This window comes from Orcinus orca, chromosome 17, assembly GCF_937001465.1.
Source record: "Orcinus orca chromosome 17, mOrcOrc1.1, whole genome shotgun sequence".
NCBI classification, from domain to species: Eukaryota; Metazoa; Chordata; class Mammalia; order Artiodactyla; family Delphinidae; genus Orcinus; species Orcinus orca.
Genome location: NC_064575.1, coordinates 79,092,029 through 79,109,435, shown reverse-complemented (window position 1 = coordinate 79,109,435; position 17,407 = coordinate 79,092,029). Strand labels below are relative to the sequence as shown.

Here is a 17,407-nt window from a genome sequence, read left to right as displayed (position 1 = left end):
TGCTCTCCAGGAGCTGATGGGCTGGTAGGATGAGAGGGTGTCCAACCAGAATGTCAGAGTTGAGTGAAATGAAGCAGGAGCAGAGGGCACGATAGTGAGGAAGGCCCCTCTGAGAGGCGACACATGAGACCTGATGGGTGAGGAATACCCTAGGCCAAGATGCAGAAGAGAATTCTGTGCAGAGAGAACAGCAAGTGCGAAAATCCTGAGGCAGGAATGAGTTTGGATTATTCAAGGAACGGAAAGATAAAAGCCAACTAAAGCCAGCTACTGAGCTAGAGCTTACTAGACAAAGAGAAGGTTGTCATGGGATGAAGTTGAGAACATCTTGAAACATGAGCGTCCCTCCATAGGTTGCCATGGGAATATGGGAGAGCACGGTGGTGGGTGCAAACTTTGGGGTCAGACAGATGGGGTAAAATCCCCCACCCCACTCTACCTAAATGCCTCTGGACTTCCCTGAGGCTCCATTTTCTCCTCTGCAAAAAAAGGATTAATAATATTATCCCGTTGGAGTGCAGTGATGATGTACAGAAAGCACATATCATAATGCCAGACTCACAGGTGCTCAACACATGGTAATTCATTCTAGACTTGAGGGAGCCATTCCTGGCAGCCAACCTCAGCACCTACTCTGTCCAAACAGGGTGCCCTCCCTCTGTGGGGTGATTTCAACAATTCAGCACCATCTCACTTGAATGTGGCCTCTCCCGCTTGGTCAGTCGGTGATGGCATGGCTCAGACCTGGGACTACCAGGAGGCGAGTGAGACGCCCAGGGCACAGGACTGACAGAGGCCCTCACAGTTGGCTTGCTGAGTCTGATTTACTCAGAAACTCCAAGTGTGACCCTGAGAGTGAGGACCTACTCACGTCTTGCAGCCTGGATGCCTCATTCACCTCATTCGTCTCCTCCCTGTGCTCCCCTGTCAATCAGCAGTCTTTCTGTCCCTCTGATTCTAACACTCCCAACCCTTCCTAATTTGGCTCCTCCAATATGATACGAGCTGAGAAACTAGAAACCCAAACTGGACAGATGCATGCCGCATGAGGGTTCTAAGTTGGCATCCAAGAGCCCTGCTCTGAGGCGAGTGCGTGAACTTGGCCACACAGATTCTGACAGCTCAGAGAAGGGGATGGCGGAAGGAGGTTCTATTTTGTCTTTTTTCTTGATTCAGGGTTGTGTTCTGGAGATTTTTCCAAATAACTTCTAGAAGAAGTGAGCTGCTACCCAGTAAGGGTGGGAGCCAAAAGCGTGCCCACTCTTGGGGGTGCTGTCTTTGTGCCTGGCACTCCTCTATGTGCCACGTGTACATCACTACAGCATACCCAGGAGTTAGCGTTCTACCTGCACTTCACAGATGAGAAAGCTGAGCCTCAGGACATTCATGCATGACGCCCCCAGCATGCTCTTCTGAAAAGGGCAGGGAGGAAGTAAAATTATAGAACGCGCCAAGCACAGTGCCAGGTATTACAATGTCACCACGTTATAGGAAAGCTATCAGCGCCATTCTAGCCTGGAGAAAACTGATGTTCAAGGGCAAGGTCAACCAGGCAGCGAGATGACAGGGGTGGGATTCAAGCCCCATTCTCGCCAAACCAAAGCCTTTTCTCCACACACCAATTCAACCACCTTCCTTTGACGACGAAGTGAGCACAAACGTGTAGGATGTGCTCGAACGGAGCCAGCGTGGATCTGAGAGCTACTCTCTTGAGTGTGCATATGTGTGTGGTGTTTCTGAGTAAATCAGAAACTCCAGGCACACCCTGGAAACTGAATGGTGTGTTTTCCGGCCTGCCCTGTGCCATGCACATCCTCGCTCAGAGAGCGGGGTTTCGTTACTTCTATGAGTCACATTGTTGATCTTCTCTAGTATTTTTACCTCAGTACTGTGGCTGTTTTTTCAAGTAGTCTCCAAGTTCATTGCTAAAGGAAAACAAAACCTTTTAAGCCAGCCTTAGTTGCTGCCTCTGAACCCAAGGTGCAGGTGAAGGGGCAGAAAAAAGAGAGCTGGGAATTTTTGCTGCCATACATTTCAGGCCTCTCGAGCACGCGCAAGGAACCTGTGTTCTGTTTCTTTCCATGTCTGACGTCAAGAGTCTTTTCCACCCAAAGGAACCTTTGTGAACATCACGGTGAGGCTCCGTTGCCTCCTTCCCCAGCAGGTGGGTCCTCCTAGAGACCCTGAGTCCGCCACAACAACTGGATGTCTATCCCTCAGTTAAATCCCTTCATGGAAATCACTGGGAAATCCCTGGCGCCTCAGTTCCCTCTTCCGTAAAATGAGGCAATTTGGCCAATTTGAGTTTGCAAGTTTCACAGAGCTTTGGGGTTATGCCATCCGTCTAGCCAACCCATTCCCAAAGTTCCCAAACAACAGCAGTCGTGTTTCTGCTGAAGAAAAATATCTGAGGAAGCATAACTGTCCTTCACTCCTTAGCCTGCTTTGCTCAACCCCACCCCTGGCCCCATCACTCTCCAACTTAAAATTCGCCCCTGGTGATCCCACCAAACCCAGCCCCTTGCTGTGCCCCCAGGCCTCTCCCACTCTGGTCCTCTCCTATCTCTCAGTCCCCATTCTCCTGTCACGCAAACCATGTGCACTGTCCCCATAATGCCACAGCACCTCGTAACTCCCTGCTTTTGCGCTAATCTCCATTTCTGGAATGTGCTTCATCACTTTAGCGAACTCGACACGGGGGCACACACACGTACACATGTACACACGTACACACACACACACACACACACACACACACACACCACTTCTTGTCTGCTCTTGTCCAAGCGACAATTTTAACTAGCCTTTAAGACTTCGCGCCAGCCTTTACTACCCCAGCAAGTCATCCCTGACTGCCCTGACTGGGATGCAAAAGGCTTTTCACATGGTATTTTAGCTGTCTTTTCACTTAACCTCGCTTCAGCTAGACTGTGGGCTCCTTGAAAGTGGAGCTATGACTTTTGCTTCCCTAAGAATGTCACGTGGTATTTGACACATAATTATATTTTGAAAGTTTGGATGGAATGGATGGATGGATGGATGGATGGATGGAAGGATGGATGGGAGGACTGATGGAAGGAAGGACAGATGCTTGCATGGACAGATGCATGAATAGAAAGAAGGAAGGAAGGAAAGGAGGGAGGGAGGAAGGAAACAAGACATAACATGTTACTTCAGGAAAAAATCCGTAGAGAACTAGCTCTATTATAAGAATTTGCAGTGAACGAGTGACAGTGAATGGTGTTCAGAATGGAAATGGAAAATCCAGACAATTTCTCTGGGATTCTCCTTAATGGAACAAACTGGTATGAAGGTTGCCAGCAGATAATTCTGAGGGGAAGCCACCTGGCTGGCAGTGAGGCAAGAGGGTGAACACAACTGACCGCGTGGGAGGTGCAAGCAAAGCCTCCACCCCTTGCAGTAGGCACTGCCTAGACTAAGGCTGCTACGCCTGCCTGAGTCACGGGAGGCGGACATTCCCACCAGTCTCCCTGAGTCACGTCCCCCCGGAGACCATCCAGATTGGCCCCCCACGACGACACACAGAAACCCTGCCTTATCTCCACAGGACAATGCTCTGCTTGTAGCCTCACAGCTGTATTCCAGATGTGCTTCAGAAGGAAAAAGAGCCAGTAAGAATAGATACAAGAATCCGAGGGCGTGATTTCACCAAGAGCCCTTGTTGAGAAGGGAGACTTGTGAATCACCGGACAGAACAAAGAATTTGGAAAGAGCAGGGCTGAGTTTAAATCTCACACGGACAATTAACAACAAAACAATGTGCTGAAGTTTCACTTTGTGTGAAGCAATGTGCTTTGTATCCATTATATTCAGCTATGCAAACCACAGTCCCCACGAAATAGGTACTACTGTCCCTGTTTTCCAGATTACGCCTAGTGAAGGTGGGCAGTGTCCCAAGAACCCACGCTGAGAAGGTGCTGGAGCTAAGACTTGAACCCAGGTCTACCTGACTTCCAAGAGCAGTTTCCTCACACTCTTAACTGTATGCCCCCCAGCTGCTTCGTCCACCCCATGGTATCAAAAATACCTGGCATCCTGGACCAGAGCAATGCAGAAATTCAATAGAGAATGGATGTTATCATTGATACTGGAGAAGATCCAGGGCTTTTGGTACAGCTTTTGTGAATTCCATTCTGGACCTTTCTAACCATTTGGAGTAAGGGGTGGGGCTGAATGGTGTGATCAACAATGCTCTGTAACTTGGTAAAAAGCTGCCGCAGTTGAAGAACAGAATGTAGGTTTGTGTAGAGCTAGGATGGGTAGACTACAGCCCTCAGGCCAAATGCAGCTCAGCTTCCATTTGGCAAGCAAAGTTTTATTAGGACACAGCCACGTTTCTCTCCCCACAATGGACGAGCTGAGTCCACGAGACAGAAACAGAATGGTCTGCAAAGGCTAAAAGACTTGCTTTGGCCCTTTACAGAAAAAGGTGGCCACTCCTGTTCTGCAGCAAGTGCAGCCCTGGCCAAACCTTTCATTCACAGGCCCACCCTATAACTCCCACTCTCTCTGAAGCCCGGTCACCCCGAGGCCGGGTTCTGATTCCCTGGGTCTCCACTGCTTGACACCCGTCAGGCAAGTCTGTCTGTGCTCCTGGCTCAGCTTCCCCTCCCACTTCCCAGCTGAGCCGCACTATCTGTCCTGGTAGACAGGAAATGGCCATCTAATCATCAACCGAGTTCCCTGGAGAGAACCGAGGACCAGATTCCCAGCCCACCCCCTTTATTTTACACACAGGAAATGGGGACCTGGCGCTTGACTGGTCCCTCTCTCCATCTCCTGCTGTCCCGCCTCTTGGCTCCAAGCTCCAGAGGGGGCACCCGAGGTTGGTGAGCCTCTTCAAGTGGGGCTCCCAGACCCCCTTATCAACACCGCCTGGGGTGATTATAAAAGCAGCCTCCTCCCAATACACGCATGCTTGTGCACAAAGACACACACACACACACACAGTGAGCTTTTGGCAGTGGAGCCCAAGGCTCTTCACAGCAAGTCTGAGAACACAGTGGCAGGTGTTGCAATCACCTCCGTTGCTGTGACCCTGTTTCTCCCACCCTGGCAGGTGGCACCATCCACGCCTGCTTCTACTTCTTATCTTCTTTGTTTGGGCAGCTCTGTTGAGGTGGAAGGATCGTGAGCTCTGGTCCCAGAGGACCTGGGGTAACTCATCCACAGAGAACTGAGTCCCTCCTTTGAGTCAGCCCTGCTCTGGGCACTACAGACCCATGACCTCATTTCATCTGAGCCTCAGCCTCTTCACCTGTCAAATGGGGCGATGACCTGCCACCGGGGGCGATAGTGAGAGTTAAGTGTTTGTGAAGGTGCTTTGTAAACTGCAAAATCCTCTGTAAATGTTAGCAAGAAGTGGTTGTGTCTCTGGTTTCTGTGTTAAGAGTTAGCTGCGCCTGAAATCCAGTGTGGAGCTTAGAATTTGGCATGGATTTCATAAGAGGAAAGGCCTTATAGCTTTTGTGTTGCAACCAACATGAATACTGGAAAAATAAATAACTGAGAAACATAGTCTCTCTCTTCAGCTCAATAAAAATGCCTCTGTCTCATGCCATGTGGGAGGATGACTTCTCACCATGAGGCCCTGGAAGCTTCAGTAGTGGATGGAACAATGGCCCCCAAAGAGGTCCATGTTCTAATCCCTGGAAACTGTAAATATGTTAGGTCACATGGCAAAGAAAAACTAAAGTTGCAGATGGAATTAAGGTCGCTAGTCAACTGACCTTAAAATAGGGAGAGTGTCCTGGATTACCCAGCTGTGTGCAATCATAAGGTCCTTAGAAGTGACAGACAGCATGCAAGGGAGCTCTGACCACGGAAGAACGGCCCGAGAGCTACAACACTGCCAGTTTTGAAGACGAAGAAAGGAAGCCACAAGCCAAGAAATGTGGGCAACATCTAGAAGCTGGAAAAATCAGGAAACTGATTCCCTCCCAGGGCCTCTGGTAGGAATGCAGCCCTCCTGACACCTTGATGTGAGCCCAGTGAGACCCTGTGTGAGAATTCAAGCCTACAGAACTACAGCACAATAAGTGGGTGTTGTTTTAAACCGCTACATTTGTGGCGATTTGTTACAGCAGCAAATCACACAGCTTCTATTCAGGGAACTGGCAGCTGCAGTCTAGTGAGAATGGCTTCCAAGGCTGCTGATGTGTCAGGCCAAGAACAGCCCAGTAAACCTCCACCAGGAATCACTTCCCCTGAACCATCACGTCCGTCCTGGGATGATCGCTGGCCATTTGGGGATGGCGGTGAGTGATGTGTTGCCATAACCAGACTGGGAAAAGTCATGGAGCACATGGGGTAGACATCAGCCTTCTCCACCAAGACAGCGCAGCCCAGGCCACAGGGTCCAAGCTCATCAAGGACTAAGAGGAAGGATAACCTCAAACATGGGGGCTCTTCCTCTGTCATGTTGCCTCTAGTTTCAGCTACTACCTGGTGGGTGATAACTATATGCCTGTGAGTATATTTGGACAATTGAAAAGCTTTCATTGAATAATAAATGAATGAGTCTCCACTCTGTATGTCAGAATAACCTCTATCAGAGCTCTGTGGCCTTTCCCACAACCTCGCATGGCTCAGTAACAGCGGTCCAGGGAGAGAGGGGGAACCTACCACACCCCAATGGGTCCTGACTGGTGTTGCTGGTGGCCGAGACTTGGTGGAATCCTTCCAAGCACCCAAACTGTGACCTGGGAGAGGTGCCAAAGTGGTCCCCTTGGAGGAATTGGATGAATGTGTCTGCTGGGAACGTCTTGGAATTCAGATGAAGCTGGAATTTTCCACTTTGGATCAGATCTGCAAAGCGCCCAACGAGATCCTTGCCCACCAAGGCTTCCTCTGCAAGACACAAGATGAGGCAGGAGTGTCATTGCTCCTGCAAGGGTCAGGGAGGATCCAGGAACAGAGCCACCCAGCACATCCACAGCGAAAGGAGACATAGGCCTTTGCCAGTGTCTCATTTTACAGAGGGAGAAACTGAGACCCAGAGAAGGGGATTGATTGACCCAAAGATACACAGAATCAGAAGCACAGCTAGGACTCCAAACCAGATCTCCAGCTCCTGTCATTTCTGTGGCAGCAATGTGACCCCCACTGGTATAGGATATCATGACTTCAATCACTCGTCTGAGGTACACTATCCAGATACACGATTGTCCCAACCTTTGCCAAGCCACCATCCCTGAGCCTCAGTTTCCCCATCTGAAAAATGGGGCTAGGAATGCCCCTCTTGCAGTTGGTGAGGATTACAAGAGAGAATGTGATGGGGCCGATCAAAGGGAAGGCAGAGTCTCCGTCTCAGGTTCAGCTAAACGCTGAGAAGGCCTCCAGCTGTCGAACTCCAAGTGTTTCCCAGGGAGAAAGCAGATGCGTGAGCACTACATCTGGAGCTGGGGAGCGTCCCAGCACGCAACGAACATTCACGCCACAACGGCTACTGTAAAGGCAGCCCCAGGCCATGGACGCCAGGAATAAACATCTCAACCATTTGCAGCTTCAAACATACCCAAATTATGCCGGCTGTTTCCAGAGGAAAAAAAAAGTGACCCTTAATTCATAACGCTACTGGGGGGAGATGGTAATTAGGGTCACAGGCACTGCAGAATGTCTGAGATACAGTCTGCCTCCTGGGTTACACTGTGGCGTTGTCTACAAGTTCCCCCTCATAGAACAGAGGTCAAGCTCCAGCCAGCCCCGACCCTCGGCATTTGGCCACCAGACAGTGGAAGAGGAAGTGGAGAAGCTTCCACCCTCTGGTCAGAAGCCCATGGGTTATGTCCCACCCTGGTTCAGAGTAACGATCGTAAGATTCACTCTGCTTCTCCTTAGATCTTTCTACTCTCGATTCATCCATATCATTACCACTCCATTTTAAATAGTGTTAATAATGGGTTTAAACAGTGTCAGTGGTCTGAGACATTCTCTGTTTGGAAGTAGGCAGGACATAAATTATAAACCAATGGAGACGCCCTCACCCCGCCCCACCCTCCCCTACTTCACACCTGTCTTCCTTCTCTGTGCCCAGAAAACGAAGATGAGAATTAGAAAAGGTTCACAAAAGCGCAGTCGGGTGATATTATTTAGCTCTAGTCAGCTATGGACCAGAACTCTATTGCTCTTTATAAACTTCTCAGGAACTAGCCCCTTCCTCCCACGGGAACCCTCCCATGGTTCCCTCCCTGAGCCCCACAGGAAGGCGCTGGGGCCGCAGTAGCTCCATCTGATGGATAGGAGCATTGAGACCCAGCGAGTCTGTGCACCTTCACGGCAGCAGTGCGGGAAAACATACCAACGTCACGCAGATCCGGGAGAGAGGCGGGTGGGACATCCTCCAGCTGCAATTTCCACGTGACATTGGCTCCTAACCGCTCCCCACTCAGACACTCCACCCGCACCGTGAAGTCGTCACAGACGGGGATGGAGACAGGGGTCCCAGCCATCTTCACCTGCACGGAGACACGAGCTCAAGAACACGGAGCAGGGAGCCAGCATTGCCGAGCCCGCGCCAGGCACTTAAACTGGCTTATGTTACTGTCAGAGGAGGTCGTGGAGAGGTCGTGACCTCCCTTTGACCCGGGAACTGGCCCCAGGCAATCAGAGCTCCTGAGCCCTCCCCTGTCCTCAGAAGGTCTGCTCTACACCCACCACCTGTCCCCAGTGGGAGCTGTTTGGGAGGACACGGCCTTAAGAGAGCTGGAAAATGAGGTTCCAGGTTCAGAGAGGTTGAATCAGCTGCTCAGGTCACACAGCCTGCAGACAGAGGTGTAAGCAGAGTAAAAGCCAATGTAAATGGGATGGGATGGGAAATGTAATGTAAATGGGAAAGAGAATAGATACACATATATGTAAAAATAAACTACAAAGAAAACAAATATACTTAGAAAAAAATAAAGATTTAAAGATTCTCAAAAAATTAAAAGGGCACAGACACACACACACACACACACACACACACACACACACACACACACACACACGAAAGCCTAAACACTCCGAATTCACGGGGCTGTACTTCATTGGAGAAACAACTTCTGCCGACGACTCGGCCAATGTCCTCACAACACCTACATCCAGCAGGACATGACCCTCCCTCCCGGGAAGCAACAGCTCCTCCATTGTGACAAGGCCTGGCTTCTCCTCCCAACCTGAGCACGGCCCTCAGTGCCCCCTGACCGTCTGCAGGGCAGGGCAGTGGTGGTGCCTGGTTAGCCTGGGGACAGTGCTGGGCAGGGGCCGGGGTTCAACACAAGCCCCACTGGGCCCTCTTCCCATCGTGCTCTTTCAAAAGCAACATCCCAAGAGCTTCTATATCAAGCCCCAGGGGGTGTTAGTTTATCAGAAGCTTGGGCATCTAGAGGTGAATGAGAAGGTTCTGTGTAAAAGGAAGGGTCTGTGAAGGACATCTGTCCAACCCACGATCCAGAGTCGATCTGGGCCTTGGCTGTCAGCCTGCTGCACGAGAGACCTTGACCACCTCATTCAGGGTCCAGACGATGCCCTCTCAACACAGGCTTGGGCTGCAGGAGGTCATTCAACATGAATGGCAGGTCAAGCCACAGACTGGTACCAGGCACCTACTATGTGCCGTGCACCCCACGACGCCCAGGGTGCAGGTGCGCCAGTGGACGTGGGGTTCGTGCCGCTGTCACTGGAGGAGAACTGCTGTGTGCCAGGTACCTGGCATTCCCGCGAGGCAATGCGCACACTTTCTGAACATCCTCCATTATTCAGGCCCTGCGTGGAGCGCTTTAAACATGTTAGCTAGTTTAGTCTCCAAAACAGGCCTGTGGAGTCAGAACTGTCATTACCCCACGTTACAGATTGAATTAGCTTCAGAGAGGCTGAGGGGCTGCTGAGCACCAGTGTATTACTGATGAAAATCTGTCCTGGCCGCTGTAACTAGTGTCTGGCTTTGTTTATCTCTGATAATCCTCAGTGCCTAAAACTATGCTTGGCCTGTAACAGGCACCCAAACACTTGCTAAATGGAAGAATGAAGGAGGGAGAAAATGAGTGAAAGAATGAACAGATTTGGTGTAGTGAGAGTCTAGACTTACTCCGTGATGTGAAATCTCGGGCAACTTACTTACTCTCCATGGGCTTTAGTTAATTCACTTACCAGTCAAGGGCTAATGATACCCACTGAGCAGGGTGCTGTAATCATTAGAGATAAGGAAAGTAGAACTTGCAGCCTGGCACCAGGAATACAACCAGTGCTCACTAACCCATAAATATTGCTGATACTGCTGTCAAGTGCCTTTCTTTAGATAAAAGGGGGCAAGATTTGTTTCTCTTTGTTTTAAAATCAATACTCTTTGTATTTGGTTTTGTGAAAATGTGTGTTCTCCGAAATTCTTAACATGAGGTGCTAGAAATGAGTTGCTCTGATGAGACAGCAGCCTTTGAGCAGAACGAGGACTTATTTAACTGAGTGACTTTTAAAGACTCCCTCTGTGAACGCTTGGGACTTCAAATCACCAAAGTCCTTGCCTATTACACAGCTAAAAACTCTTTGGTAACCATGTCTCTCCAGTTGGCATGTAACATTTTCCTTCCAAGGAGGATCCATGATGCCTCCTCACAGATTTAAGGACCGGCCCGGCATAGCAGCTCAGAGAGCGTGTCGCAGCACTGCAGCCTCCCTGCCCCATTCCCAGGCTCTTTCTTCATGGGTGGGGACAGTACCATATGGTGACCACAGCTCTGTCCTCACGTCAGCCGGCCTGGCTCTACCATTTCCCAGCTGTGACTCTGGCCAATTATTTTTACTCTCTAGTAATAACACGGTAACAATAATAGGGCTCCAGTGAGGATCGCATTAACTAACCCATGCTAAGGGATGCACAGTGCCTGGCACAATCTAAGCACTCAGCACGCATTTGGTTTGCTATCTTTATGCAGAAAGAATGGCCAATGATGAGATGGATACCAGATCTGCCTCTGCCTCTATGTCATTAGCCTTGTCTGAGTTACTTTCTCATCCTGGGCCTCAGTTTGCCCATTGGTAAAAGGACCGTGGGTTGAACTGTAAGTTCATTTGAAATCTGAGGTTTTCTGCCCGGTGACCCTCAGCTCAGTCCAAGCCCCCCTTGTGGGGAAGGCCAGGCACATACCTGGATCTGACAGAAGCCGCGGGCTGTGAGCTCGTCTAATAGGAAATGCTGGAAAGCTGGCAGCAAGCCTGCGTAGTCGGCGTGGCACACCTTGCCCGGCGGGAGCTGGAGCTGGAGCTGCCCTTGGGTCCAGAGAGTCTGCCACAGCTGGGGCCCTGCAGACAAGCACCAGAGGTCAGCAGACAGGGGCGGAAGAGCTGTGGGATTCTTTTCTTTGCCTTGTTTGGTTTTTCCTCTGCAAAAATAACCCTTCTTCATTTAGCTTGGAGCCCACGAGCACTGCCATCTTGCTTGTCACCCTCTGAGTCTAACTACTTCCTAGCATGCCGACTCGTCTCAAATTACTTCGCACCCTCACAGCAAACTCAGTCCTGCCTCAGCCTCTAAACCAGGCTGCTTTACATTTACATGGGACCTGGACATTCTTGTTGGAAAATCTTCCACTTGCACTCAAACAGGGCCACTGCACCTGGTTTGGCCAGTTAAGAGTTTCACCACAGCCTATGTGAAAGGCTTTCTCTAAGGTTGCTCAGTGCACAACCTGCACAGTCGTACACAGCAGCCCTGCACTCCACTTTAGGAGCTCAGGACCTGTGCCTCTCTTCTCCCAAGTCCCTTGCTCAGTCGTGACCAGTCTGGTCTTAATTTCGGCTCAGGCCACTCTGTCATCATCCAGGGAAATAGGCCACGTATTTGTCCAAATCATATTTTGAAATTTTTCTGGATAGTATCCTCTCTTTCAGAATGCTTTACGGCAAATACTGTCCTTTGATGCTCTACCAGCCACCCAGAGCCTTGTGACAGTCAGTCCCAGGATCTGGGTCTCCCTCCTGAACGCCCCTCCCGCTGCCCTGGGTGGACCCAGCGCCGGTCCCCGAGTCTGCCCCCGGCCTGGCTGTGAGTAACCACGGCCAGCCTTTGCCAGGACGGATGCAGTCAGAGCCTGATGTGGCCTCACAGCCACGTGCATGTGAAAGTGAGTTTGCTATGAGAACAGGAGGAAGGAGCTCTGCCCATATTTAAATACGGCCCAGGCCCACAGTGATCAGAAAGGATGCCATACCCCGGAGCTCCAGATGGACCTGGGGGCAGGGCTGGCGTGGCAGTGTCACTGCCCCTCTCAGAGGCCGGACCAGCAGCTCTAAGCTTGCCAACACCATAGTAACCAATACAGCCAGTGGATCACCTGTATCTTGAATGCAGTCCTGTATCCAAGAACCCAGAATGATGGCAGGTGTCTCAAGGGGCAGATTGCTCCAGAGAAGCCACAAACGGCACTTCCCCCCCAGGGGTCTGGGAAGCACATCTGCTCCTTCTAGAAGAAAATGCTCCATTGGGCCTTCTCTCCTGCTCTGATGCCACCTGGCTTACGGTGGACACGCTACACTCGGGTGGGGAAAATGAAGGCCTCGGCCCCGAGTCCTGAGAGGGAGCGGGGCGCCGGGCAGCCCTTCCTGGGGCCACTCACGCTGGCAGGCACGGGGCTGAGGGGGCTGCGACTCCCAGCGTCTCCTCTGCAGGCTACACAGCAGCGGCCCTGGCGGGAAGGCACTCCGGTAACCCGGGCGGCACAGCAGCTGGCACCGCTGCACGACAGCCCCTCCTGGGCCTGAGGCTGGCGCGCACAGGAGGGCCCCACCAGCCACATCCGACACGTTGAAGGGCAGTGGGCACTGCGGGCCTAGGAGAAGGAAAGGGACAGCTGTGGGCACCTGCCCAGCGCCGGGGCTGAGCACTGCCCCCCTCACTGCCGCTCACTCACATGGGGGCCCCCGTCCTCCCTTCCCTCAGGCCAGCCTGGGCCTGCCCCCACCCTGCCCTGCCCTCCGCCTGGCCGAGCCCATCCTCCCTCGGTTTTATCACACGCCTGAGCAGGTCTGACTCTCGTTCCTCCACCACTAGCTCAGGCCCTCTCGAGCTTCTTCCCGTCTCTTCCATCTCTAAGTCCCATTCCCAGCCAGTCTCCTCCACCTCAAGGCCAACGGGTCCAGAGCTCAGTGTCTGCTGCCCACACCCGCTCTGGCTTCAGCACCCCGAGCTCAAGGCCTGGCACCTCCAGCCAGGAACATGGCAGCCAAGACGGTCCCACCTCCTCTGCCCATCAGCTGAAGCAGTGGCTCACACCTCCTCGACTTCTCTTCATTCCCACCGCACTTCCTTCATTTAGACATTCGTCATCTTCTTCCTGAATGGCTATCGAAGCTTCCTCACCAGCTCCCCGCATTTGGGCCTCATCCCCTGCCCTTCTGCTCCCGTGTCCAATCCAGTCCCCGCCGCCGGCAAAGAAATGGAGCTGGACTTGGCTCTCAAGACCCCCTGAGCGCCTGCTGACCCAACTCCCTCTCTCTGCTCTGGTCTCTTCCAGCCCCGTTTTGCCCCATAGTTGTCGTTCCCTGACCGTAGGCTGGTTGCACACCCCATGCCCTTCCCTCTGCCTGCTCATCTGCCCAGAAGTTTTCTTTTCAGGTCCTCAGTTATCAGCTCAACCCCTCAAACTGTCTAACCCTTCCATGGTTCTCCCAGGCCGACTTAGGCCTCCTTTCTCTAAGCTCTCAGGCCACTTGGAGTAGACCACCCCCCACCACCCCGCCGTGTTATCAATTATTCAAGACTCTATCTGCATTCTGGTCTCCCCACTGGATTGAGCTCCGAGAGGAAAGAGGACCCCTTTCCTCTGTTCACCCAGGCCATGGCACAATGCTGACCCAGAACACAAGCTCCATGAGTATGTGTTAAATAAGTGGGTAACTAAGTAAATTAAAGGACAGACATACTCCGTGCGACAATTTCACACCTGGCTAGAGGTTTAGTTCATCATCTGACCGAAGCATAGCCTTGCTGCCTGCATATGTCTGGCTTTAAAATCTGCAACCCACATGTGACTCAGGAGTACTTGGGGGCCTCACAGATGGAGAATGACCCATTTTGATCTCCAGGGGGCAGCCTGGGTCTTCTATCTAATAAAGACGATGGCCTCTGGCCAAAATTTTGCACTGTAATTTGAGGGCTTATTGAGTTGGCGCTTACCAAGTACCATGTATACACTGGGGATGGGAAGAGTCAGCCTGTGGGCTATGGGGCCAGCCTGCAAGCTTTGAATCCTGGCTCAATCATTTACTAGTTGAGCCCCCTAGAGCAAATTAATTACTGTCTCTGTGACTCCGTTTTCTTGCCCATCAAATGGTGAGGATAGCAATAGCGCCTACCACCTAGGGATGGTGTGAATCAAAATGAATTAAGCCATGTAAAGAGCTCAGAGGAGTTACTGGCAGCTAATAAATGGTCATTAATGTTAGCTATTATTATTAACAATAACAACAAGCGTAATACATTATTGCCTGATTGGAAATTATAGGATGTGAATTCACCCTTTCAGAGCAATGAAATAGCATTTGATGCACCACGAGGGTAAGCTTCTGAGAGAAATAATAGCTGATATTTACCACGAATTTTAGAGGCTGTTTAACTCTGTCATGATCAATACTTAACTGGACCTCACTCAAAATAGCCCTATGAAGCAGGGATCCCCGGTTTTATCATCCCCCCTTCTACAGATGACGAAACTGAGGTTTGAGGATTTGGAGGGACAGAGCCAGGGCTTGAGTGCTGGTTCTTTGAACCGAAGCACTATCCCAGCAGGGAAAGGCCCATTAGTCTGGCGCTGCTGAGGGATGGAAGGGTGCTCTTCCCTGGGCTCCCCGGCTCCCCGGCTCCAGCATACCCTTTCCAGAGCCCGCAACACTCGGTGTTATAATGGCTCACGGACGTCTCCCAGGCCCCGGCCCTATTTCTGGCTTGGACAGCGGGCTCGCCAGGCTGGGGGAGGATTCCACTCCTCGGTGCTGAGCGCGGGATTGTGCACAGCCCCATACATCTCTGAGCCTCCGTGTCCGACCTCTAGGATGGCGATAAAGGTCCCTGGCACTTCCGACCACCAAGGCGGGCCAAGTACAGGAGGGAAGGTTTTGGGCACCTGGAAAGCCAGAGCACCGCTGAGTTGTGACCTCTCACGTGGGAGGGCGCCCGGGCCCCGGGCCAAGGACCTGTGAGGGGCTTCCCACACCAGCAGCCAGGCCCCCATTTGCAGCCAAGGTCACTGAGGCTGACGAGGCCAAGCTCCTCCTCACGCCAGGCAGAGCGGAACTGGAACCTGCATGCCCCCGCATCTCCAGCTCACGCTCTTTCCTCTGTCCTCCGAGGCTTCCTGCAACTACTCGGCCAGGCCCCTCTCAGGACTCATGCAGGATCCCCAGCTGGACCCGTATGTGGGCCCAGAACTGGCTCTCATCCTTCTCGCGGGACCCCAGGGAAAACCCCTCACCATCTGAACCTCCAATACCACACCTCTATTTAAAAACCACTGTGCGGCCCTTGGTATGTGCCCGGGATACTGTTAAGAGCATCACCAAAACCAACTCCTTCAATTCTCCCCACAAAGCTGAGGGGTAGGTCCCACTATCCTCATTTCCCAGATGCCAACGCTGAGGCACACTGAGGGTAAATATCTTGCCTGTGACCCGAGAGCTAGGACACGGCACAACCGGACCCCAGAATCTATGTTCTCCACGAGTGTGCCAGGCGTGTGTGCATGTGTGTGTGAAAAGCGAGATGTCAGTGAGGGAATGTGCACATGTGAGCCCCTGGTGCACAGAGTAAACCTCAATAAATGCAGGTTCCCCTCCAGGTCCCCAGGATGGCTCTGTACCCTGGGGCTCTTCTGGTTCCCCTCCATGGCCTTTTTTAGGAGTGGGCCAGTGAGTGCTTTGACTTGGCTGGGAAGGCATCTCCTCCTGGGGTCTCCGTGTCGTCTGAGACACAGACGTTCCTCTCGCCAGCGTCTCACCCTGCCCAGCCGCCCTTCCTCCCCAGTTTCACTAAAATGCAGACTCCCTGGCTATGGTTTGACTCATCCAGCCTCCGTGGTCGGGGAGGAGGGAAAAAGGAAGAAGTATGGAAACTGACGTGAACTGAACACCCACAGCGGGCCAGCATGGAGAGGGCACTCTACCTCCTTAATCTCACGCAGTCCTTCCAAAGGATAACTGCATCATTGCCATTTTAGAGGCTAGGAGAGCGAAGGCTCAAAGCAGCTGAGTGGCTTGCCTGGGGCACGTGCTGGTGACTGGACTAGAAACCAGATCCTGCTTCCAGCCCCTCATACAGGAGCTCGTGCGCACGGCGCATTTACTGTGTGCCAGGGCCGCCCAAGCATCTCCCAAGAACTGATTTCATCTTCACAGCATCTCTGTGAGGCAAGACTGTTGTCACCCTCATCCCACAGGTGAGGACCCCGAAGAAGCGGGACCTTAAATTTCTGCCCTACGTCCTATAGCAGCAAGTGGGGAGCCAGGCCTGGCCCTGGAGGCTGCCCTCTGAGCCACCAGGTGAAGCTGTTTACAGAGACTATTTGAATTAATCTTAACGATGACTCTAAGAAATAGCTACGATTTCCCATGCCCATTTCACAGACTGGGAACCTGTGGTCCAGAGAGGTTAAGGGACTAGCCCAAGGTCACCCGCAAGGGAGGTGGCAGAGCTGACACTCAGGCCTGTCTGTCTGGCCCCTACATCTGAGCTTTCTCCACCACGCTCTGCAGTAGGTCAGCAGGAAGGGGCTTCGTTAGCGCTGGCTGTTCCATTTGCCAGAGGTGTGGCTTTCAACATATTAACGAGCTTCTGTGAGTCCCAGTTTTGCCATCTGTATAATGGGGAGTAGGACTGTTCTATTTACCTGCATCGCTGGGAGGCAAAAATGGGATAAGTAATGTGAAAAGCACATTTTAACAGGTAAATCTCTGCACAGGTAAGTTATTATCGTGGAATCCTGCAAGGCCAAGCCGCATGGAGTCTTCTCAGGCCCCAGAAGAGCTGTGCTTCTGGACCTGTTCCTGCAGGAGACACATCAGGCTGTTTCCTGGGTCCCAAACAGTGCAGACCACTCTTAGATGCCCTGCAAGTTCAATGTGCATGGCGTCCGACCCTAAGGCTGCCACATCACTTCTCTCGGCAGCATCTGGCAGGGAGCTCTACTCATAAATACCCATTGAGCACCTACTATGTTCCCTGCATGATGGAAGCTGCTGAGGCCCTTGAAGCAGGCCCTGTACAGAGAGGGGGAGTTGGGGGCTTGGGAGAAAAGGCGCGTGGTGAGAGCCGTGGGCACACGCCACAGGTTAGGGTCAGGTGAGGAAATGGACAGAAGGGGACAGAGCCCCACAGAGAGAGCAGGTGACTCTTCCTTCCCACCCTTCCTTTGAAGAGACC

At 52.0% G+C, this 17,407-nt stretch overlaps 1 protein-coding gene across 5 annotated transcripts in view; it reads right to left on the bottom strand.

Annotated features, from left to right (window-relative positions):
• TG (thyroglobulin) overlaps nt 1-17,407 on the bottom strand; it is a 249,366-nt gene that overhangs the window by 194,042 nt on the left and 37,917 nt on the right. For all 5 annotated transcript variants that reach the window (XR_007472514.1, XM_049700310.1, XM_049700307.1 and 2 more), the window contains 4 exons: nt 12,612-12,824; nt 11,144-11,298; nt 8,321-8,477; nt 6,646-6,870 (listed from right to left, as the gene is read on the bottom strand). Coding sequence is in view for 4 of the 5 variants with exons in the window: in XM_049700310.1 (XP_049556267.1) it covers nt 6,646-6,870; nt 8,321-8,477; nt 11,144-11,298; nt 12,612-12,824 (750 nt within the window). In the remaining variant the exon portion in view is untranslated. The remainder of the gene's footprint in view (nt 1-6,645; nt 6,871-8,320; nt 8,478-11,143; nt 11,299-12,611; nt 12,825-17,407) is intronic.